The 25,762-nt window shown below is 43.9% G+C and overlaps 1 protein-coding gene across 9 annotated transcripts in view; it reads right to left on the bottom strand.

Annotated features, from left to right (window-relative positions):
- Positions 1-21,890: 21,890 nt before the first annotated feature.
- Positions 21,891-25,762, bottom strand: part of FRMD6 (FERM domain containing 6) — a 329,953-nt gene continuing 326,081 nt past the window's right edge. For all 9 annotated transcript variants that reach the window (XM_047862033.1, XM_047862042.1, XM_047862039.1 and 6 more), the window contains one exon: positions 21,891-24,906. In XM_047862033.1, coding sequence (XP_047717989.1) covers positions 24,622-24,906 — 285 coding nt within the window. In that variant the 3' untranslated portion in view covers positions 21,891-24,621. The remainder of the gene's footprint in view (positions 24,907-25,762) is intronic.

The raw sequence follows: 25,762 nt of genomic DNA, 5'->3' as shown, positions 1-25,762 counted from the left end.
CACGGTTCTTGCTAAAACTAGGTTTTATAAGGTGGTGCACAGGAGAAAGAGACTGAGTAAAGTTTGATCAAAGTAATGTATTTTTGCCACAAGTAGCAAAAGGGGGTGGGTGGGAATAGCACAGAGTAGGGATCAAGGGCCTGGATTTGGAGTCAGACATACTTGATTTTGAGTCCCAGTGTTCTATGTGTTAGGAAAACAGAAACCAAACAAGTACCTTTAACAGAAAAGAATTTAATGGAGAGAATTGGTTAAATGGGTATCGGAGATGCAAAAAGGTAAAGAAGGAAAAAAAAAAGAGGACACTGAGGCACCAGAGGGATAATGACTTTAGGAAGCAGCTTCTTCCCTAGGGCTAGGGGACCAAGAGAAGAAGATGAGGGTATCAGAACCTCGAAGCTCAGAGCAGGGCCCTTTATAATTGGGACCCAGACCTCTGGGAAAGGGGTGCCCATTGACTACTGCTGGTATTTGTGAGGTGCTGGTCTGGGAATGTGGAAAGTTACTGCTGCTGAGGTCAAAACCACAGCTGGGGTGAGGCTGACCATACCAGGAAGCAAACAGGAAGAAGCAGTCCCTACTCCCTTGCCCAGCCTTACAGTCTCCTGCCAGCATGCCAACAGAGCACCTATGACGAAGCAGAAATGCGGTTTGCAGAGTCCCAGACTCAGCACCTCGGAGAAGATTGGTTTTGAAACAGAAAGAGATCACCTAGTAACCGGGATAATGGCCTTCAGGACTTAGAGAAGCTCTCTTAGCCTCAATTCCTCTACCTGTGTAACGGGAGGAAATGCCTCCCTTCCAGGTTTTGGTAAGGATAAATGAATGGTGAATATAGATTGCCCAGCAAGTGCATCAACAGCAGCTCTACATGTATGTTCCTGACACCCCATCTTCAGCCTCAATCCAGCAGCCAGAGGGTAACCAGGAAAGGTAGAAAGAAGGAGGAAGAAGAGAGGAGATGAGAGAAAGAAGGGGCAGGGGGAGGGGGAGAACGGAAGGCCAGTGAGATGCACCCCAGGCTTGTGTAGCCAAGTCTAGGGGGAGATTTTACACCACCGGAGGGAAGGGCTGAGGCTCTGTGGACCATCCCTGGTCTTCTTGGGCAGGCTTTTCCCATTTGGAACAGATTACGTGCTCCAGGTGCTTTTAATGACTCCTGGGTGTTGTTATGATTTCTGCAAAATCAAGGGAACTAATAAGGGTAGTTGGAGGTATGTGACCATTTTCTAAAATGTGAAGGCCCAGTGGCTTGGCAAAGGATGACAGCAGGAGGTCTTAATGAGTTAGACAACACATTAATCCCGGCTTGTTTCTCCTTTTAACTGTTTTTTTTTTTTTTTCCCTGTGTGTCTTTGGCTGGCTCTAACAGCTGTTCCAACTGTGTAATTAAGTCATTTCTAAAAGAGCTGAGCAGCTGGGTCAGTACTATATGTTCCCGTGATCATTGGCTGTCAGGCTCAAGCTTAAATTAATATTCTAAACAGTTATTGAATTTCTGCTGCCCCATCTTCATGGAAACCAGCAAGTGGGATGAGACTGCTATTCAGGCTTCTACTTCTATCAACAAATTCAAGGAGGGATACAATCCAGAGCCAGCCTGCTATGTCCAACAATATTTCTTAGACTAGCTGTTGATGTGAAAAGTAGATAAGACTAAATTTAGTCTGAGGAATTGGAAATGTGGCTGTTCACTGTAGGCTGACAGGACAATCATCACTCCACCACGCTGAGCTGTCTCTCTTTGCCTCTTGGCCTCATTTCCTTCCTGGATAATAAACATAAATTCCTTACAATGCAAAAGGGTTACTTTCTGGAGGTGCAAATTGAAATTTGCTAGCTGTATAAACTTATGAAATTAGTTTTGCTGGTGGAAGAAATCTTAATGAAAGGACTACTTTGAAATAATGGAGAGTAATACAATACTTTTTGTTATGTTCACCTTGGCACCAGCCACATTCATTTAATGATCTACTTTTCTTATTTAATGGATGGCATTAGATTAGCTTTCCCAACAGTTTCATTTCCAAAAAGTTAGTGAAGTCAAAAGCTAAGTATATATAGTAGATCATTAGGTTTTCTGCTTAGAACAACCAATATTTGGGGTGCCTGGGTGGCTCAGTCGGTTAAGCGTCCAACTTCAGCTCAGGTCATGATCTTGCGGTTCATGGGTTTGAGCCCCGTGTCAAGCTCTGTGTTGACAGTTCAGAGCCTGGAGCCTGTGTCAGATTCTGTGTCTCCCTCTCTCTGCTCGTGCTTTCTGTGTCTCTCAACAATAAACAAATGTAAAAAAATAAATAAATAAAAAGAACTGCCAATATTCCATAGTTCTTGATTCTGCTTTGTGTTTTGGAACAAGATGAGATTTATTAGAAAAACTAGTCCCTCTTTTTATACTAGATGCTCTATACTAGGAAATCATTTTAATGATCAGAATTGCAGAGGAAACAGCATCTCCTCCAAATAAGTAAATTGCCCAAATATCAGGTGTTTTTTGTGAGTTTTCATAAAAAGAATTGAATGAAAATAATAGATTTAATGTATGAGAATCAAAATTTGGGAATGTAAAAATTGATGTGTCATGACCCAGTCTTACCAGGGAGCCGGGGACAGGGTTTTAAGCATTTACTCAAGGCAGTAACAGGAGTAAAATTTAACTTTTTATAAAATCATTTTGTTTGCTTGTTTTCTTTTAATTTTTTTAATGTTTGTTTTTTTGAGAGAGAGAGACAGAGAGACAGAGCACGAGAGGGGGAGGAACAGAGAGAGAGGGAGACACAGAATCTGAAGCAGGCTCCAGGCTCCGAGCTGTCAGCACAGAGCCTGACATGGGACTCGAACCCACAAACCATAAGATCATGACCTGAGCTGAAGTTGGATGCTTAACCGACTGAGCCACCCAGGCGCCCCTTGTTTGCTTGTTTTAAGGGGGGACTATACCCACTTCTCTTCCATCAGGCTTCTTAAGGAAAGAGCACAGGATTTGGGTTCAAAGGCCTTGGTTTGCTAGTCAACAGGGACTAGATTTACAATTCCTGCCCGAAACAACCAAAAAGCAAAACAAAATAAAACAAAACTCCAAAAAAAGAAACAATGGTCTTCAAAAATTTGAACACTGGGGAACAAAGGATTGTTACTCTTGAGACGTGATAAAAAGTGAAGTGAGTCTTACAATCTATGTAAAGTCAGTGCTATCCTACATAAAATCTCAGATGTTTTTCTCGTAGAAATCAAAAAGCTGATTCTAAAATATGTATGGAAATGCAAAACAACAAGAATAGTCAAAATAACTTTGAAAAAGAAGAGCAAATTTGGAGGACTTATACTACCTGATTTCAAGACTTATCATAAAGCTGTAGTAATCAGACAGTATGGTATTGGCCTAAAGATAAACAAATAGATCAGTGGGATGGAATGGAGATTGGAGAAACGGGGTTACATATATCTGACATGCAATTGACAATCAAAAAAGGTGCAAAGAAAACTCAACAGAGAAAGGACAGTCTTTTCTATAAATGATGCTGAAAAAATTGGCTATGCATTTGCAAACAAACAAACAAATAAGAAATTCAGCACACTCTCACATCATGTAAAAATTAACCAAAATGGATCAGAGGCTCAAATCATAGAACTTCTAGAACACATAGGAAAAAAAAAAGAATCTTTGTGATCTGGGGTTAGGCAGGCTTCTTAAATATGATCCATAAAAGACAAAATATGATCCATAAAAGACAAATTTTACAAATTTGACCTCATCAAAATTTAAAAGGTCCACTCTTCAAGAGACATGAAGAAGAGAACGAAAAGACAATCTACAGAGTGAGAAAAGTATCTGAAAAATCACATCTGATACCCAAAATATTTAAAGAATCCTCAAACCTCAATAATTAGCAAATAGCCTAATTTTTAAAATGGGCAAAAGATTTGAATAGACACTTCACTAAAGAAGATGTATGAATGGCTAATAAGCACATGAAAAGATACTTAAAGTCATTAGTCATGGAGGAAATGCAAATTAAGACCACAACGAGATCTCACTACATGTGAGGATATATAAAATGGAAAAGACTGACCATAGCAAGTGTTGGCAAAGATGTGGATAAATGAACTCTCATACACTACTGGTATGTAAAACATATAACCACTTTGGAAAACAGTTTAGCTATTTCTTAAAAGTTAAAGTTTTTTTTTTAGTTAAAGTTAAATAAAGTTAAACTTTATTTCTTAAAGTTATATGATGTACCTATCATATAACCCAGATATTCCATTTCTAGCTATTAACCTAAAAGAAATGAAAGCCTATGTCCACGGCAAGGACTTGTACATTAATGTTTATAACAGCTTTATTCATAATAAACCCGAAACAGAAATAATCTAAATTTCCATCAAAGAATGGATAAATTGTGGTATATCCATCCAAAGGGATATATGTCAACTATAAAAAATGAACCACGGATGCACACAACATTAATGAATCTCAGGATAAGTGAGATGAAGCCAGACCAAAAAAAAAAAATGTGCACACTGTATGTTTCTATTTATATATAATTGTATAAAATGAAAAGCATAGTAACGGAAGGCAGATCAAAGTTTGCCTGGAGATGGTTGCATAGGGGTGGACAGGAAGGTGGTGTGGGGCAGGGGAAGGAAGTCTAAAAGGGCTGAGGGGAGGCGCCTGGGTGGCGCAGTCGGTTAAGCGGCCGACTTCAGCCAGGTCACGATCTCGCGGTCCGTGAGTTGGAGCCCCGCGTCGGGCTCTGGGCTGATGACTCAGAGCCTGGAGCCTGTTTCCGATTCTGTGTCTCCCTCTCTCTCTGCCCCTCCCCCGTTCATGCTCTGTCTCTCTCTGTCCCAAAAATAAATAAACGTTGAAAAAAAAATAAAAAAATAAAAGGGCTGAGGGAATTTATGGGGCTGATATGTTCATTATCCTGATTATTGTGATGGTTTCACCATTTTATACATATCAAACCTTACCACATTTTACTTTAAATATGTGCCGTTTGCTGTAGTTCAGTTACACTTCAATAAAGTTGCGTTTAAAAAGGCCTATGTTGGGGCATCTGGGTGGCTCAGTTGGTTAAGCGTGACACTTGGGCTCAGGTCATCGTCTCGCAGTTTATAAGTTTGAGCCCTGCCTTGGGCTCTGTGCTGATAGCTTGGAGCCTGGAGCCTGCTTCCGATTCTGTGTCTCCCTCTCTCTCTGCCCCTCCCCTGCTCCCTCTCTCTCTCATTCTCTCTCAAAAATGAATAAATATTAAAAATTTTTTGAATAAATAAAATAAAAATAAAAAAATGAAAAGGCCTATGTTCGAGTCATAGTTATGTGATCTCGAACGAGTTTCTTGAACAAGTGTACCTGAATTCCCTTCGGCGTCAAAGGAAGGCAGTAATAACAAGCATGTTACAGAGGTGAGAACCTGTAATGACAGCCCTTGCTTGGAAAAGTACTACATCGATGGCGGGTACAGCATCTTGTCCTCCCTGTAAAGAACCTGATTTTACAATTAATCCCTCAGATAGTGTTCTCTCTCCAGGCTGTATCTTTTATCTTCGGAAATCAAAGGACATGATTTTTGAAGCAGAGGTAGTTCAATCTCTTAAAATGCCTTTATAAACCAAGTCTGATGAGGAGAAATGAGAACACACAGGAGATTAAAAAGCAACAGCATAGCATGTGTAGCACTCAAGTGGAAATCACACTTGCCCGATCATCAATGCGCACAATAAATTCAAACCATCTGGCCTAGGTGTGAGCCACCCCCCCCCCTCCAACTCTCCCACATTCACATGACAAAAAAGTATAACAATTAAATAAATAAATAAACAAGCAAACAAATAAATAAATAAGATCGTATGCTTTGGAGTCAGATCCTGACTCGTCACTCGCTGAGTCTGTGATTTGGACAGCTCACTCATTCTTGCTGAGTCTCAGTTTCCTCACTTCTTTTTTAAAAAAAAATTTTTTTTTAACGTTTTATTTATTTTTGAGACAGGGAGAGACAGAGCATGAACAGGGGAGGGTCAGAGAGAGGGAGACACAGAATCTGAAACAGGCTCCAGGCTCTGAGCTGTCAGCACAGAGCCCGATGCGGGGCTCGAACTCACGGACCACGAGATCATGACCTGAGCCAAAGTAGGCGGCTTAACCGACTGAGCCACCCAGGTGCCCCTCAGTTTCCTCACTTCTAGACCCATTTCCTGTATGGCTGGCTATGAGGAAGAAACATGAAAAATACCTTGGACAGCACCTGGCACAGGGGAGGTGCTCAGTAAAAGTTTAACAGACTAGACAGTGGTAGCTCTTGAGTAGCAATCTCCTGGCCCCAGTTCAATACTCCTTCCACTATCCTCTGCTGCTAGTTTCCTTTGCTACTCTGTGGCAGAGGGGCAATCAGATATAAGGAGTCTTAGCTCTCAGTCTGGCTTGTTACTGTGCAAGGTCATTTCTTTACACCACCATGAATCGGAATTCATTTATTAATTAGGGAAAAGGGCACCTAGAGATAAAATCATATTAGTTGCAGGAAAAAAAATCCCTTTGGCCCCTTGTCCAATGCCATTAATTACCAGCTCAGTTCCCAGTGTCTCTCTACTGAAGCATTCTCTGACTGCTACCGCCCCTCTGAGCCACAACCCTTTCAAGAGCTTTACACCAGGTAGCCCTGGGGCTGGACTGCAAAGGATGTTCTTCAGGTGCATAATTGCTGCTGTGGCAGCTCTTAACCACTAGATGGCACACAACTCTCTCCTTTCAGATGAGAAAAGCTAGCGAAGCCGTGGAAGGAAGTCTGAAACCAGGCGTATTTCCAATGGGGTGAAAATGCATTTATTTTAAAGAGTTGCCCCCTTCACTTTCAAAAATGGCCAGGACAAACCAAAGAGCATGGAAGGAGATCATGCTAAGGCCTGAGAGATGACGGGAGAAGGGAGGCTGCGTTGGGGGGACCCAGGAGGGTTGGCAGAAGAGAGGGTGTGTCTTTTTGGTGTTTGCACCTGGTCTTGTTGCCTCCCTCCCTGCTCATATGCTGGTCAGAGCTCCTAACTCCAATATGGGCTATAGGGTTCCCTGTCCCTGACTGAGGGTCTACTTGAGCCTTGATGAGACGTCAAGGTTCCTGAATTCCTCTTCTACTCCCATAAAGATATGTGTTCCTTACCTCTTTTCCCATAATGGCAAGGACATGGTTTTTACATTTTCCCGCATGTTCTCTGCTGCTGAGCAGCCACTCCAGATAGAACTTATTGTTGTTGTTACGCCAGTACAGGGATACACGAGCCTATTTTATCCTGTATTTCACCTGAATACACCCAGGCCCGGGCAGCAGTGGTCCTGCCCCTCCTACCAGCCACAGCTCCCTGCAGCCCCCTGCTGAGAGGGTCACCATCTTCCTTCCTTGTCCTTCCTCCTCCCTCAGACTCCACCAGCTGGCAAAAGGCGTATTATGGAACCCAAAGCATTTGTAATACCTCCCCCAGGAGCTCATAAATCTCACTTGCAAAGAAGAGAACATTGCCATTGCCTAAAGTAATTCAAAGCCCTGCACTTAAATCTGGTGTCATCATCTTTCCTATCAAATCTTGAGGGAACGTGGTACGGACATACAGACAAATAATTGCAACATAAACCTGAGGGAGTGAGGAGGGCAGGTTAGAGATGATCGCCAAAGCCGAGTGAGTGGGAATTACCTAGTCCCTAGGCTGAGGAGAGGGGCTGGAATGAGGAAACACGTTCTCCTTGGACACAACGGCATGCGGGCTGGAGGTAAGGAATGGCAAATGCAAGCAACGGGCACAGGCAGTATTGTTGTGCTAGAGAGTGAAATGCAGACAGTCACTGAGGAAGCAGCCCCTGCGACAGGCACTTGCTAGATAGAGGGCCTCTTGTGCCAGAGGGAAAGGCTAGGCCTCTGGCTCTAAGTGGTGAACTGAACCACCAAAGAGTTTGATAAGGACAGTTTATATTCTATTTTTTAATTAAAAATTTTTCATGTTTATTTATTTTGAGAGAGAAAGAAAGAGAGAGAGAGAGAGAGAGAGAGAGAGCAGGGAAGAGGCAGAGAGAGAGGGAGAGAGAGAGAATCCCAAGCAGGCCTTGTGCTGTCAGCACAGGGCCCGATGTGGGGCTCGATCTCACGAACGATGAGATCACAATTTGAGCCGAAATCAAAAGTCAAATGCTTAAGCGACCGAGCCACCCAGGCACCCCACGACAGTTTATATTTCAAATAAGCTGCTCTTCCCCTAAGATGAAGGACAGATTTAGGAAAGATATTCCTGTGTCCTGGGAAACCAGTCGGGATGCTACTGCAGTAATTCAAGCAGGAGATGATGTGGCCTGAACTAGGACAGTGGTGAAGGCAGAGAGGAGCATTGAGAAGGTCCGTACAAGAGGACCCCATCAACCAACTGAATGTGAGGGACCAGGGCAGACCCCTAAGTGTCCAGCTTACAAGAGTAAGGAGATGTGGGATCAAGAGGGAGAGCTGATTTGGAAGGAAGGTGATAAAATAGGACGTGTGCATGTTGAATCTGAAGTGCTCAGAGGACATCCAGCTGGAGATGACCAGCAGGCAGGTGCAGCCGAAACCTGATCAAGGGCCTGGGCCAGCAATATTTATTTGGGAGACAGCAACAGATGAGTGTGGTTAAAACCAGGACAGTGGATGACCTTGTTCTGGCATGGAGTGAAGAGGAAGAAAAGCAGAGGGTCAAGGAGTGGGTCAGTGTTGATTCCTTTACCATTGACATTGAGGGGATAAGTAGCAAAAGAGAAGCTATTGGAAAGAGAAATCCATAAGGGAGACAGAGAAGAAATGGCCAGGGAGGTGTAAGTGGGAGCAGGAAAGTGCTTTGCCATAGACTCCAAATGATTAGAAGGAAGGAGTCAATGCATTCAGTGCAGCGGAGAGGCCCAGCAAGGTGAGGAGTGTGGACTCTCCACACTGCCTGGAGAAGGGGAGGCTGCAGAAGGCTGATGGCAGCGGACTGGGAAGCCAAGGGAGCTTGAGAAAGTGGAGACAGTGAGGGCAGATTACCTTCTGGGCGCACTAGCTGAGAAGGGGAGGAGAGAGGTGGGCGATGGGGTGGTGGCCCTGGGGTGGGGGCCTAGCAGGGCTGAACTGAATATAAGGCAATGAAGCTTCTGTTACTTGCTTGATTTTAAAGTACAGGCATTTATTTTTTACCTTGTCTTTTGAAATCATTATAGATTCACAGGAAGTTGCAAAAACAGTACAGAGAGATTCTACATGTCCATCACCCAACTTCACCCAATAGTAACAGCTTACTTTGCTGTCGTATATATTACCAAAACCAGGAAATTGACATTGCTAAAACCTATAGACCTTCAACAGTTTTTGCATGCACTTATGTGTGCATGAACAGTTCTGTGCAACTTTACCATCAGTATAGATTTGTGCCACCACCACCGCAACCAAATACAGAACTGTTCCAGCACCACAAAGGACTCCCTCAAATTATCTAACCTCTGGTGACCATGAATCACTGTAATTGTCATTTTGAAAATATTAAAGGAATGCCATTACATAGTATTAACACTTAGAGACTGTCTTCTGTCACTCAGTCTAATGTCCTTGAGACCATCAATGTTGTTGCAGTTATCAAGAGTTTGTTTCTTTTTATTACAGGGTAGCATGCGTTATATGGGAATATCACCCTTAGTTCAGCCATTTACTTCTTTGAAAGGCATTTGGGATGTTTTCAGTTTGGGGTTATTAAGGATAAAAGCTGCTGTGAACATTGTATAGAAGTACGGGAGACATTTTTGTGATATTAGTTTACATTTCTCTGAAATATTTGCCATATTTGTATCGTATGTTAAGGGTATGTGTAGTTTTATAAGAAACATCAAACTATCTTCCAAAAGACTATACCATTTTCCGCTTTCAACAGCAATTTATGAGTGATCCAATTTTTCCATATTCTCACCAGCACTTGGTATTGTATTTTTTGTGTTAGCATTTCTTTTTTTTTTTTTTTTAATTTTTTTTAACGTTTATTTATTTGAGACAGAGAGAGACAGAGCATGAACAGGGGAGGGTCAGAGAGAGGGAGACACAGAATCTGAAACAGGCTCCAGGCTCTGAGCTGTCAGCACAGAGCCCGATGCGGGGCTCGAACTCACTGACCGTGAGATCATGACCTGAGCCGAAGTCGGCCGCTTAACCGACTGAGCCACCCAGGTGCCCCTCGTGTTAGCATTTCTAATAGGTGTAGGATATAGGAAGCTTTTGTCTGTGTTGTGTTTTGTTTGTTTGAAGGCTTTTTAGCAAAGGTGAGCCTTCGGCACGTCTGTGGGTGGAGGGGAAGCAATGAGCAGCGATAATGGATCGGAGGTCCAGGAGAAAGGAGATGAGCGGATGTAGTCCGGAGAAGAAGGAAGAGGTGGGGCGGGATGAGCTTGGACAGCAGGATGTGAGCCTTACTCTCTGACACCACAGGAAAGAATGTCAGGATGGCTAAGGGGGTAGAGATAAGCTGTCAGTGAGAGGGTGAAGAGTTGACTCTAAGCAACACGGCAGATGAGACAAGATTAGAGGTGGAAGGCCCTGGAGAACATGGTCACCTGGTGGGTAGCAGCGTAGGCTCTGGAGTCGCGCTGATCTGGACTCCAATACCAGCTCCCCCAGCGCTCACCAGCTGTGTGACCTCGGACGCACTACCCGATGTCCCCAAGTACTCGGTGTCCTCATTCATAAAACGGGGCAGTAACAGGCCCTCTCTTATAGGACTACTGAGAGAACTGAGTAAGGTTCTCTGCACCCTACCAGTGTAGAGTGGCAATGATGATGGTCATGCAGCAAATCAAAGAACTAAATACGCCAGAGAAATTCATGGTCCAAACAGTTTGATAATTCGGGGTTTCTCTGTCTTTCTACTGCTTCTCACAAACTAAAAATAACTTGAGGGTAGGCAGCATATGGCTTCCTTTTCTTTGTTTCCTAAGTATCCAGTTCAATGCATTCCTCCTAGAGGGCTGTCAGCAAAATGCGTTAGGTGATGGAATAAATGGGTGGCAGTCATCCGGGCAACAGCTCAGACTCCTGACTCTCAGGCTGCGTTCTCCTTCCACCACACCACCCCTCCTGGTGGGGCTCTCCCTTCTGTGGTTGCTACCCCCAACACACTAATCTCTCTCTGTGATCACCAGACGAATAATGAGTCCTTGAACTGGGCTCTAGATCAGTTCTGAAAATGCAAAACTCTATTATTATACACGATTAAAGTCAAGTGACCTATTTGTGTTGGTTACAAATTACCCAGTATTAAAAACGAAAAAGGAAAGACAGATTGTTGGACAGACTTCTTTGAAATTCCTGTTTTTTTGTTTTAAGTTTATTTATTTTGAGAGAAAGAGAGTATAAGCAGGGGAGGAGCGAAGAGAGAGGAAGAGAGAAGACCCAAGCAGGCTCTGCGCTGTGTGGAGCATGGGGGGGGGGGGGGGGGCTCCAACTCACAAACTCGTGAGATCATGATGTGAGCCGAAATCAAGAGTCCCACGTCTAACTGACTCAGCCACCCAGGCGCCCCTTGAATTACCTGTTTTTAGGACCGCTTGCATCCTGGGAGGGCTTTAACTTCAGAAAGTTCAACAGGTTCAATGTCCGAGGGTTGAGTAGACCCAGCTCGCTGGGTTGCATCCTCAGTGGGTTCAGGTGCGCAGACAGGTGATGGCCGAGTGCGGTCTAGGCCAAGGAGAGAAAGGACGCGGCCCGAATATAGCCTCACCCATGCACACCTGTGTCGAGTTACGTTTTTTCAACCTTCGTCCCCACCCCAACCTTCAAAAAAATAATGTCTTGTAAAAATACCCAACTTCCTGTCCATCCCCCCCCCCCCCCCCCCCCCCCCCCCCGCCTCCTCCCTCGGATGAGATACATAGAAATGCAGCTAAAATGCCGCCTGCAGGCGTTCAGGGGAGAGGGGCTCTGACAAAACGCGTAAGCAATGGAGGCAAATCAAAGAAGTTGGAAAATCCACAAACTACAGATCACCCCCTCCTCACAACGTTCCAGTCTTGGCAACAGAGGCTCCGCCGGCGGAGGTGGAATTTAACTTTTCCCGGGACTCTCTACAGCCCAAAAGCACCAGGTCCTGCCCAGCAAACCACTCGCTCTGGCCACCAGGGGTCAGGCTGCGGCCGGGACACCCCCGGGCTGAGCTCCGCCCCCCGCTGTCCCCCAGGCCCCGCCCGCGTCCCGGAGAGCTCACCCACACTGGGCCCAGCGCGCCCAGCCCTGGCCTGTGGGATTCCTTTCCCGTTTGTCACAGAGGCTGCCTGGGGTTGAGTTAGGTCCGCGAGGGAATCGTGCCCTCATTTCCATTCAAGTTTGAGAACCACTCACCTAAGGATCACGTGGGGCGGGGGAGGGGGGCGGAGGCGGCGCTTATTCTGGGTCCTGCTTGTGGAGGCAGACTCGGTAGGAGGGTTTGGGCCCCAGAATCTGCGTTTTACGCAAACTCTTTTGAGTAGTTCTGAGGCGGGTGGTGCAGGGCCACACTTTGACAAGACGCTGCTTTAAGCGATTGTTCAAACGAGGGCAATCCCTAAGTGGAGGGATTTGGCTCTGTGCCTTGCCCTGGACTTAAGTAGGCAGGTGGGATGAGGCATCAGATGTGTGGTCTCTGGCCACTTGAATAAACACCCAAGGTGAGGGGCGCCTGGGTGGCTCAGCCTGTTGGGCGTCTGACTTTGGCCAGGGTCATGATCTCGCGGTTGGTGAGTTTGAGCCCTGCGTGGGGCTCTGTGCTGACAGCTGGGAGCCTGAAGCCTGCTTGGGATTCTGTGTCTCCCCCCTGCCCTTCCTCTGCCTGCGCGCTCTCTCTTAAAAATAAATAAATAAACATTAAACACACACACACACACACACACACACACACACACACCACCCAAGGTGGGATGAAGGAGGGTGAGGATGAAGGAAAATTCTTACTCCCTGGTGCCAGATGACCACCACTGCCGCTGGCTCTTGCCCTCTCCTGATGTCCTTCATGGTCTGTGTTCCTTCTAATTTCCGGGCACCGGTTTCCTTGTTTCATCCCCTTTGATGTGCCTCCCTCCTCCTCATTGCTCAGCAAAATCATCCTGGATTAGAGGCAGCCAAGCTCTCTGCTCAGGAAAATGTGTGTTGTCCTCACCTGGTGCTAAGATACAATTTGCTCCTGGAGCACCCTGATGTCCTAACTGCGCAGGGCTGAGTGGGGGGTGAAATACAGCATCAAATATGCTCATCCATGGTAAGACGCAGCCCAGTTCCAGAAATCAATAAAAAATATATATATATGTTTTAGAATTGAGAGAAGTTTCTCTCTTCTTCTCATCATCTGATGTTACTGTATTCATTCAACTCAGATTCACAGAGTACCTTCTGTGCCAAGAAGCTGCTCCAAGCGCTGTGGGAGAGTTAAGCCAGATTCATAGTGTGGTTGCCCTCACACGGCTGAAAATGAAAGAATAATAAATGAATTAGTGAATCAGAGTTGGAGGTTGTGACCGGTGCCATTAAAGAAATAAATAGTATTATGTGGCAGAAATGCCATGGAGGGACCCATTTCAGCTGGGTGTTCAGGGAACTTTCTGCGGAGGGGTCATGGAATTGAGGTTGAAATGAGGAGAGGACTTGAGGTAGAATATTCCAGGTAGAGAGTACTTTCTTGCGGTTCCAGCTAAGCTCACCCGGCAGCTTGGCCCATGGTGGCAGAATTTCAACTCATTGCTTAACATGTTTTGACCACATGTTTTGAGTCACATGATGCTAGTTCGTCAGGATGCAGCTGTGAGCAAGAATGCCGTGGTTTCTGCCCTCCTAACGCTGATAAGTTGGTGCAATTTTTATTTATTTAAGTGTTTATTTTGAGAAAGAGCTTGAGAGAGCAGGGGAGGGGCAGAGCGAGAGGGAGAGAGAGAGAATTCCAAGCAGGCTCCATGCTCAACGCAGAGTGTGGGCTCGATCTCAAACTGTGAGATTATGACCTGAGCCGAAATCAAGAGTTGAATGCTTGATTGACTATGCTACCCAGGCGCCCCTAACCTGGTGTAATTTTTTTAATTTTTTTTTTTTTGAGAGAGATTATGTGAGCAGGGGCGGGGCAGAGAGAGAGAGGGGCAGAGAGAGAGGGGGACAGAGGATCTGAAGTAGGCTTTGGGTTGACAGCAGAGACCCCAATGTGGGGCTCGAACTCATTAACTGCAAGGTCAGATACTCAACTAACTGAGCCACTCAGGTGCCCCACCTGGTGTAATTTTTAAAGATAAAGTTCTGCTGATGTTCAGTTTCTACATTTACCACTTATCTTCTTCATCATAGAAAATCTATTTTAGTTTGGGACAGTGTGGCCCTTCTGGGGAGGCCTTTGTGACTACAAATACCAAAACCCGATGGGAAAACCATCTGTTGGAGGTCTCCAAGAAACTGAATACAATGTCCGGTGACTCATATTAAAGAAAGAAAAGCCACGGATCACAACCTGCCCATTTTGGGGGGAAGAAAGCTTTTCTTTGCTCTCTAGCATTCCCTTCATACCATCCCATCTCACCAGTTCTGGGTGAGAAGAAGAAATGGGTTCCCAAAGTAGAGCTCATATCTTCCATAACTGAATTCAGCCCATTCAGGCATTGTCATTTGGGGAGCCATCTACTGGAGCTGAGCAAAAGCACAATGGCCACGCCTGCCCAGACTTCTCAGACCTCAGAGGGGAAAGAACTCTTTGCCTTTGAATCCCTCAGTTGCCTTTCTGAGTTTCTGACTGAAGATAAGTGATGGGATGAAAGTAGCAACAATCCATAGCAGAGCTTTGTTCCCACCCTTCCCAGGAAGCCCTGGCTTCTCCTACAGCATGAATTGGTAACTGACAGGTGCTGTCAACCCCCTGGCAAAAAGCAGATTTTTACCTCTGGGTTTCAGAAAGTTCCTGCTGCTTCTGAATTGCTAATAAGGAAGAAGAGAAAGCTGAAGTAGGGAGAGGACTGCCCCGAGGCCACAGGCAGGCCAGGCTTGGTCTGGAACTGGCACAGCGGGGCTTGTGGGGGTGGCCGTGGTGGAGGAATGAGTGGGAGAAACAGAATCCTGGGCCTTAAAACGCCTGCAGGTTCTGATCAGCTGGTGTGCTTCGAGGCCTGGAAATAAATCTATCTTAAAAAAAAAAAAGTCTTTGGAGCTTCTGAAAATCATTCAGGTTTGTAAACACTTGAACTAGGGGATAGACTGATCAACAATCTCCTGCTTATCATTGTCTCCCATCCAGACAGGCTCCGTGTCTCCACCCACTCCCTCCGAATACAAGACCTCCGGTTCCATCTTCTGCCCCACTTTTTGTCTTAGCCCCCTGAGACTGGAGGCTGAAACCTGAGTCAGCCCCAAGCCCATGCCAGGTGGAGGAATTGCCTTGGTCCGTTTCAGTAAAGGCTTTGAGTTACCAGACACCCATCTGCTGGCTGTTCTCACCAAGGAAACGGCAGCCAGATCACTTTCACTGGGCATCAACCCCACATGTCCCAGTGTGCAGGGAGGAAGGGAGATTCGTCCCACCTTCTGGCGCTTTCACTACAAACAACTCCCATGTGGCTGCCCAAAGCCTTTTTCATTAATAGGCCAACACCTCCCAGAATAGCCTGCAAGGCGTTATCAGGAAGAGTCCATGCCCAAAGGAAAAGCCTCCCTCTTCCATTCTACCTCCTGGGCTCACATCCATACCGTGTTCATTGGAGATAAACTTAACAGCCCGTTCCTCAAAATGAAGACTGACGCCCACCACACTTGCTTCCATTTGCTGATTCTTTTCTCTTTATGGTCTCTGGGAACCCAGGGTTCTGTGCTAGTGACTGAAATAACTTTTTAAATTCTTAAAAAGAATTTTAAAAAATTTTAAGTTAATAAGTCTACATTATTTGAAAGTGCTATCATGCCTCTAACAAAAAATAGCAGTTTCCTCTTCCCTCCCCAGATGCTAACACTTTCAGTTCTTAAGGTGGTTCTAGAAGTATTTACCTCCATATTTGAAAGTAACATTCTCACAAACCATATTTGAAAGTAACATTCTCACAAATATTTGTACACTGCTTTTTCAATTTGGAATGTTCTCTGTCAAGTTCTTGTTATGAAAGATGAGAAGATACCACTTGTATACACATTCACTCTCTCTTCTAATACTGAAGGTTCTCTGGTCCTATCCAACAGAGCTTAAAAAGCAAGCCTTTAAATATTGAAAGAAAAGGGCTGTTCAGTACTATACCCAGCAAAAATCTCTTTCAAAAACAAAAAATAAAAAATGGAAATCTTTCAGGCAAAAAGAAAATACCAGATGAAACACTTTATCTGCACAAAGAATGAAGAGTCCTAGAAATGGTATATATGTGGGTAAAGATAAAACACAATTTTTTTCGTATTTTAAATCTCTTTAAAAAATAACTGACCATTTTAAGCAAAAATAAGAACAATGTATTCTGAAGTTTATAACATACGTAAAAAGTCAAATGTACTGCAATAACAAAAAGACCTGTATAAATTTCTTATACTATATTTGAAGTGGTGTAATATTATTTTTTTAAGTTTATTTATTTATTTATTTTTAATTTTTTTTTCAACGTTTATGTCTTTATTTTTTTGGGGGGACAGAGAGAGACAGAGCATGAACGGGGGAGGGGCAGAGAGAGAGGGAGACACAGAATCGGAAACAGGCTCCAGGCTCTGAGCCATCAGCCCAGAGCCCGACGCGGGGCTCGAACTCACGGACCGCGAGATCGTGACCTGGCTGAAGTCAGACGCTTAACCGACTGTGCCACCCAGGCGCCCCTTAAGTTTATTTTTGAGAGAGAGAGAGACAGAGCATGAGTGGGGAAGGGGCAGAGAGAGAGAGGGAGATACAGAATCCAAAGCAGGCTCCAACGGTCTGAGCCATGAGCACAGATCCCGATGTGAGGCTCGAACCCATGAACCATGAGATCATGACCAGAGCTGAAGTCGACGCTTAATTAACTCAGCCACCCAAGCACCCCTGACGTAGTGTAATATTATTTGAAGGTGGATTATGATAGCTTAATGTGTATACCATAAACTTTAAAGAGACTACTAAAAATAAACAAAGAGGCATAGGAGAGAAAATGAAATAAAAATCACGAAGCCCAAAGAAGGCAAAGGGGGAAAAAAAAAGAAGGAAGAATAGGACAAGTGAAAGCAAAGAGAACATTGGAACATTTAAACCCAATCATATCAATAATCAATTAAGTGCAAAATTGACCAGAGACATTTACAAGGAATAGCCTAGAATTTTTTTTTTAAATACAGACCCAATGAGAACACGTTCACTTTTCCAGATGCAAAAAACACCACAGAATTCCTGTTATTAATGGTAGTGATGACGAATTGGCAAATGTTTTCTACAAAGGCCGAACAGTAATAGTGAGGTTTTGCAGGCTCTATGGCTCCGCTGATAGCTACTTCTCTCTGCCCTTGTAGCCTGAAAGTGGGCCTAGATGATAGGTCAGCAAAGTGCTAGCCGAGTGCCGCTGAGGAGGGAGAGAAACCAGTGCTTGCTCTCTCCATTTGCTCTCCCTCTCCTGCTTCTTCCCGCTCTGTGCAGCTCTTTTCTGGGACTCAGCCCTGTGAACTCTAGCTACCTTGGCCTCCTCAAATTCCCACCCTGTTTTCTCAATTCTGGGAGACCACTGGGGTCTGCTTGGTTCCTCCTCCCTCATTGAGGCCTGGAAACCCTCTCCAGGCCGTGAGCTGTGGCAGCGATAACTTTTTGTTTGTCCTTCTGGGGCTTCCTCTACCGCGCTATGGTAGAAGGTTTAAACATTTTTTCATACGTATTTTTTCTGTTTTTGAAGTTGTTTAAGGTGAGAGGGTAGCACTGCTCCTATTACTCCATCATGGTTACGATGTTTCATCGTTGGGATTTTGATTGAAATTGATGGGAAAAAATGATATTATTGAGTCTTTCCTTTAAGGAACATGGGGTATTAATTTAGGCCTCTTTTAAATTTCCTCAGTAGCTTTCGTGGTCTTCCACACTCACTTTGCTGTTGCCTTTAAAGGCCCCGTTAGAGTCTCCTTTGCTTCTTTCTTAGCATCTTATTTATACCCTGTAGCAATGCAGGGACAGAGTTTCAATAAGACCCTGGGGCTTCTGCTTCTTCCCACCTGTAGATCAGAAGAAGGTCTGTGACTTGATCTTAGGGGTTGGCTTCATTCCAGCTGACTCTCATGATGGCAGAGCAGGATTGAGCAGCTCTGGACCGGGGCCTGGGTTGTGGATGGGAAAACCCTAGAAACATCCCTCGTGGAACCGCAAGGCAGAAACTGGCTTAGAGCTGCTTCGTTTTGGCATAGCTTACCTGAAGCCTTTTTTCTACTTTTAGCTACAGTTGGGCATGGATATACCCTGAGACGTAAAACCTGAAGATTGAATTATTGGTCTACTGGGGGTGCTATCTTCTGTATCTGGTTGTCGGGTCACTCCATCTATCTTATTTGTACTCTGGACCTCTTTGTTGGTGGTTACTAATGCACAGGAAAAAATCATCTCTAATAACATCTCTGGGATAAACAGGCATTTGTGGGCTAGTTAGGGAACTTGGCGACGTTGTGTTCTAAATACCAAACAACCAATTTAGAAGCAAACTTGGAACATAATTCCTTTCTAAGTTGGGAACTATCTGTTTTTATAAAATCCATCTCTTGCCATAATAACAGTAATAAAGTGAGGAGACCTTCACAGACTAGGGTTCACACCAGATGGGTAAACACCCATCGTAAGTAATGAGTTGGTTAATTATAGCTGTGCCCTGTTTATAGACCTTCGATTAATCTCTTGAGTGTACATAACTCCATCACCCACAATGTCTCATAGCATTTGAGGAGGACTTTCCAGAGGTCAGGCTCCTCCATTAATTTAAAATGAATGTGTTAAGAATCAAAGAGCTAGGTGGAATTTAGCTTACTTCTTTCCATTATTCTCAGTAGCGATCAACTCATACAAAGCATCAGAGGAATGACAAGGCAAATGAAAGTGGCAGGGAGGAGATTTGGAAGTATTTTACTGTACTCACATAACCTCCACTCTCATACTTAGCAAAATAGTTATGTGTAAGTAATGCCCAGCTCTCTAGAATGTGGGTGTATTCAGACTTCCTGGGATGATGAGTTCAGTGCCTTGCCTGAACGTTGGTCCACTCTCTGACCTCTTTATCAGTAAAAACATTATCATTCTCACAAAATGCAATATGCTGGGACACTCTGGAGACCCAATGCACCCCAAGTGTGGATCATGCTAGTTCAGAGCAAGTAGTCTGCTTGGTCTGTATTGCTCAGGCTCACTGTAGACCAGTGGGTGCACATTAGCCTCCCTTGCTGAACTTTTCCTAGTACCATATGCCCACCCAGACCAAACAAATGACAAGCTCTGGTCTGGGCCCTAGGCATCGCTGTTTTAAATTCTCCAGGTCAGTCTTCTGTGCAGCCCAGCTTGAAAACCTATAGACTAGAGTAGTTGTGGCCATTGTGCCAATTTTTAACATTGGAAGCATCCGTGCAGAGTAGATTGTAATTCATTCTATAAAGCAGTAGTGAGCTTTCTGGTCTTCCCAGGGACGTTGCCAAGTATGGAAACTTGCCTATTTCTCCAGTATTTAGCTTAGAACGTAATGTGTGTGTGTGGGTGAGAGGGAGATGTGAGACAGGAGGGGGGGGTGGGGAGAGAGAGGTGAGGGAGGCATAGCTACATAAGTTTTGAATCTTTCTTCTCCCTGCTGCCACATCCTTGTTCAGATCATCATCTCTCCAGTCCTGCTCCCCTGTCCCTATCTTCTACTGGCACTGATCCCATTATTTCTCTCAAATAATGTCTCTCAAACATGTCTCTTTCCGTTTATAACCCCCTTCAATGGCTCCCTGTCCAGAAAAAAAAAAAACAAAACAAAACTCAGTGTCCTCCTCTGGGCACCCAGAGCCTTTCACGACTAGTCTGGAGAGAGTCGTTACTCAAGCCTAAAGGCCCCTGAATAAGCACTGTCATCCATGGCTTCTAATCTTTGCGTGGACAGTTTGTACCTCACCCCCATCTGCCAGAAGGCCCCCTTCAAGGCTCTTCTATGTTCTTCCCACCTCCCACTCCCTACTACCACCCCCCAGGTCTCCACTGCTTCTGTACCAGAGAACTACCCAAATAATGCTCTATAGGTCTGGCATAGGGGTGCTTTAAAAAGGTGGGCAGGGATGCTTGGGTGGTCAGTCGGTTAAGCATCTGACTTCGGCTCTGGTGGATGGTTGAGTTGAAGCCTCACATCAGAGCTCTGTGCTGACTGCATGGGGCCTGCTTGGAATTCTTTCTCTCTCTCTCTCTCTCTGCCTCTCCCCTGCTCATGCACTGTCTCAAAATAAATTTCTTTTTTTCTTTTTAGAAGTGTGCAGGGACGCCTGGGTGGCTTAGTCGGTGAAGCATCGGACTTCAGCTCAGGTCTTGTGGTTCATGAGTTCAAGCACCACGTCGGGCTCTGCGTGGACAGCTCAGAGGCTGGAGCCTGCTTCGGATTCCGTGTCTCTCTCTCTCTCTGCCCTCCCCTGCTTGTACTCTCTCAAAAATAAATGAAACATTAAAAACAATGTCTCTCTCTCTCTCTCTCTCTCTGCCCTCCCCTGCTTGTACTCTCTCAAAAATAAATGAAACATTAAAAACAATTTTAAAAACAGTGTGCAAATAAATGTCATTTATCACATTATCCAAATCGTAAGTCTGTCTTCCCTATCAGATTCTGAGCTTTCTCTGAGTGTAATGGATAACGTGGTATGTGTAGTAGAAAAAGCAAAGCTTTTGGACATGGATTTGGGCTTAAAACTCTGCTCTCTGTTTACGAACTGTAGGATCTTGGGGAAGTTTAACCATTTCCTCAGCTGTAACATGTGTTGACTACTTGAAGGGCTGTGAAGGTTAGACTTGACGTGTGTAATGGCAGATACAGAGCAGGTGACCAGAAATGTTCTTTTCCTTGACTCCAATTTACTCACAATTTACCTGATACGCTGCAAAATTCATGAGTTTACCCCTCAGCAGAAAGCTTTTGTTTTGGACCGGAGGCTTCCGAATGGCCACATGGCTCAATTCTACACAAGTTAAAGGCTTGTTAGAAGATCGGAAAACACCCACCCTCCTTTCTCCCACCTTAGTGATCAGGGGCATGTTATAACTATTACGTTATTAATCCCCCAAATAGTCCTTTGAATTATTAATCCCACGAGAGCCAAGAAAACTGGAGTAACAAGAAGATAATGGATGTTCTTTCACAAGGACAGCCAGGCTTTTCGGTGCTTTCGACGCCTGTCTACTGACCGCCAGCTCCGGCCTCTCCCCCTGATGCCGCTTTGCTCTCACGCCCAGCCTTGCGATAGGCATGCTTTTAAATGTAACCACTTACTTTTTTAAAATTAAAACTAACACGCCAATGATGATTATTTTGAGGGAAAAGTTAAAGTAGTCATTTTAATTAAAAAAAATAAAATATTGTATCTTATCGAGTGCTTTTAGCCCCACAGCTCAGGCCTGCACAGCTGCTGGCTGCCACTGCCTCTCTGAGCTTCGGTTCCTTCGTCTCTAGGTCGAGAATGAGAACAGACCCCGCCGTATGCAAACACGAGGATGAAGGAGTTAATATGTGAACTCCTCACACACGCAGAGCAGGAGCAGGGGCAGCTCAGTCCCCACCAGCTTCGCCACGGGGGGGGGCTCCGGGCTCAGAATCCTACCACCGTGGACCCTTACATGTTCCTCAACATGGCCTATTATAAGAAAGAAGAACATAAAGAAAACATTCACTCTTTAATGCTTCTTGCTTAATTGAGAACTCTTAAAAAAAAAAAAACAAAAACCGGAACTTTAAAGACAAATAAAAAGTAACTTTATTGACTGCTAATCTTACCATGAAATGCCTATAAGAAATCATTACAAAATAATGCAGTTTTCTTTTACACACTTTTGGTATCTTCCTGATATGATGATCCTTTCACAGAAAGGATTATTTACAGTTTATGTAGATATAAAGCTCATTGTTGCAAATACAAATGTCGCTGTATCGAGGCAGTATATACCAACTGGTATACCGACTAGCGATGATATTAACAAATGCAGAATAAATAACAGCTTCGTACGTTTCTTTTCCTTTTTTATTTTTTAAAACAATTTCCAAATACAAAACGTAGATAACCAAAATGGATTTTCATATACATATATATAATTCTGCCACAAATAGAGGATCAAAAAGCAAAAATGTTCCTTAGCATGTTTCATTTTTGAAAACCCACAAGACTATGCATAAACCCAATTAGAAAGAGGGTGTGCAAAACCACCAATAATGCTGGCAAAACCCTGAAGACCTGATTCTGGCTGAAGCACAGAGAAACTAAAGCGCTACATACTGAATTAAATATGCTTTTGCCTCGCTGTTGCAAGAAACGCTAAGAGCTAAGGAAACGCACCACATTATGATCTGGGCTCTTGAGAGTTAAACTTCCTAGGATTTGTCCCTTAAGCATCTATAAGAAATGGTGGACTATTTAACCACTTACTTATAAGTGAAGCTGTCATTAGATGAGCCTTCTACCCTTTCATACAGAAGACTGAGACACTTGTACATTCTGGTATCTGAAAACTTTGGTTCTTTTAAAACTTTTGATAAAAACAAAATAATCGCATGACTACAAAACTCTATAGAACTTCTGTTCCTTTTTCCAAGTGTCAGGTTGAACTGATTCGATTGGGATTGCAGTGTCCACACTGGCCTGCCCCATCCACACGCGGGCGTCCGAGCACAGCACAGGTGAGGCTTGTCCACACTCCCCTTATGTTCATAATACTGACTCCCGCCCCCGGGGAACACTGCATGTTCTGCTGTACCCTAAATTGATTTCTTTGTTACCTGAAAACTTAATTTTGTATAAAAATATGACTGTTTCTTTAGAAAATAATATATAATTTTTTTTTAAGAAAACCTGGCAGATAGAAAAAATGGTGTATCAAAATATGGTAAACAAATGTCGTTAAATACGAAATCATTACAAACATCTCGTAGAAAGACATTGTGCTAAAGTTCTCTCCTGAAGTGTGAACAACATTGTTTCTGTACATCTAAAGGTTGATCAATTCACTCTCCTGACGAGGTTTCATTATATATCCTAATAGCAGTGGCAGTAACTGTCTTAAAAATGGTCCTACCTCAAACACTGACATTTTCTGTACATCTTAACTTCAAAATTAAGAAAAAGACACCCTCTGGAGCAGTGGTTTTAAACCCTGTAGCATATTAGCTCCATCTGGAGAGCTTTAAAGGAAAAGGCAATTCCACCTGGACCTCACTGCAACAGACTGATTTTATTGGTCTGAAGTGGGATCCAGACAGTGTTATTGTTTTTAAAGCTCCCCAAATAATTCTAGTGTGCAACCAGGGTTGAGAATCATGGCAAAAGACACATGGGAAAACAGTTGTTCTTAACTCTGCATATATTAACTGATTGTCTGTAGGTATCATTCATTCAGTGACACCTCCTCCATATTAAACAAGAATGATTATGTACACAAAACAGTCATGGAAGCCAAAATGAAGCGTTAGTAAGCTGTAAACACATATAAACACATACAATCTCAGGTATTTATATATGTATAACATATATGTATAGTTAGGGTGTTTTGCTTAAGCAGAAACAAGCATTACTACAATTTGTTGTTGATTTAAAAAAAACAAAACACCAAGCACAAACATTTTCTAAGACGTTTCCATAGTTTTAACAGAAACTGGTTTTACAAACTCTACAAAATGCACGAAGACGTGAAAACAACTGATGAGTTACTCGGACGAGAAACTAGCTGGGTCCCAGAGCTTTCTCGAAGAGCAGGAGGAGGACAGGGCACTGACCAGGCATGAAGGAGTCACAAGGCATCACAGCACACATAGCCTTCTGGTTATTGCTTCATTCATGTCTTCTTGGCCCCGGGCTGCATTTCTGTTATGTACATATCTTTGGCTTGCTAGAACTACAAGATTTTGACCACTTCATTAGTGTTCACTTTGGGACAGCCCCAGCGAGGCGGCAATGGCTATGTACCAGGCAATGGTTTCTCCCTTAAAAGGAGAGACTCTCCTTTCTCTCCTCCCTCAAACCATGTGCATGAGGGAGTGACACACACACACACACACACACACACACACACACACACACACATTTACAAGCAAACAAATCAATCTAATAACATCTTTCACATGATAAAAAATGTGATGTCGTATGATCAAACTGAAAAACAAAACGAGGGACAAACACACCACAATTCAATATTCTGAAGGCTTGGTAACCAGTAAAGCATGTTTCCTTCCAAAGGGTCACGAACTTCCGGGCACTTGTCTTGCTGTACCTTCTCTGCAGTTCTTTTCTCTCTGTGTAATACTTAAAGTGCAATTGTCCCAAGGCTTTTATTTCCATTGCAAATATCATAAAGAAAGAGCTATGTGGTGGGGTGAAGAAAATATGGCACGATACTTAAAGAGAGAACCCGTGGCTTCTCCGGCCTCCAGCAGACAGCAGGCTGCCTGTGTGGCTAGCTACACGCAGACGTACTTTATACAACGAACTCTGGAACTTCGTCATGAGTGAGATCCAGAGAAAAGTACTTGCTGGTTCTTTTGACTGGAAAAGCATCTTGGATGTTGACACACTGCTGAGCCAAGCAGCTGTTGCAGTAGAGGCCTTCCTCATCCAGTTCGTGGCCACACCCGAAAGTGTAGCTCTGAGCAGTGTCTTGACATAGACCTGCAATGCGCAGGAAGTCTTTCTGGTAAAGCCTGATGTCATCAAGGCTCAAGCTGTGTCGATCGGTGGAGGTCTTTGGTTTTCGACATATGGTCTGCAAAATAAAGTAAGGTTAAAACCACTTCAAGAGGATGACTAAAGTGACAGGTGAGCGCTATTTTGCCCTTGTAAAGAGCGACACTGCAAAATCATAAAAGGTCATGGAATCCTTATATGTTAGAAAGTGATTTCCGGTCTGAGGTCCTGAGGGGAAAATAGCACCACTACCAACAGTCAGAGTGGCTAACATTTACTGAGCCCTGATTATGTGCAAGGCTCTCACCTAAACACGATATTATGTATTTACTTGTTTACTCTTCCCATCTGCCCTATGAGCCCAGTGCTATTATTCTCCCCATTTTACAGATGAATAATCCAAGGCAAAGGAAGTAAATGCAACAGAAGCCTGTCTCTAGCATCTCAGAAGTCAAGAAAATGTCTTAAAAGGAGGCTAGATATGTACAGATATAGTTTCTTTTCCTTTTTCTTTCTACTAGAATATGACAATCAACATATTCTATACAGTAATACTTTCATGCTGAGCTCTATTATTATTTTCATAAGAAATGCGGAAATGAGCCAATTACTCAAGGAATACAATTTGAATAACGTTTTTTTGGGGGTTTTTTTTGGTTTTTTTAAAGCTAGAGTTCTTGGATAAAAAAATAATACAAAGTACGGAAAGGTTGGGAGGCAAGAGGCAGCTCCCAAACACTGTAGGAGGTGCTGTGCCAAATACTCCACACAGCGGGCAACAGTCTTACAGAACTCATTATCCCCAGAAGTGGTACTGGCTGAAAACATAAATAGGTTAAAAAATGGCTCAGATAATTACATGAACGAAAGACGCTTAATGGGTTATTTAAGGAAACAGGGCACTGTACCTCTCAGCTTTTGCTGCTGAACACCAC

The sequence above is a fragment of the Prionailurus viverrinus genome, chromosome B3, assembly GCF_022837055.1.
Source record: "Prionailurus viverrinus isolate Anna chromosome B3, UM_Priviv_1.0, whole genome shotgun sequence".
Taxonomy (NCBI): domain Eukaryota; kingdom Metazoa; phylum Chordata; class Mammalia; order Carnivora; family Felidae; genus Prionailurus; species Prionailurus viverrinus.
This window is presented reverse-complemented; position numbering and strand designations above follow the sequence as displayed.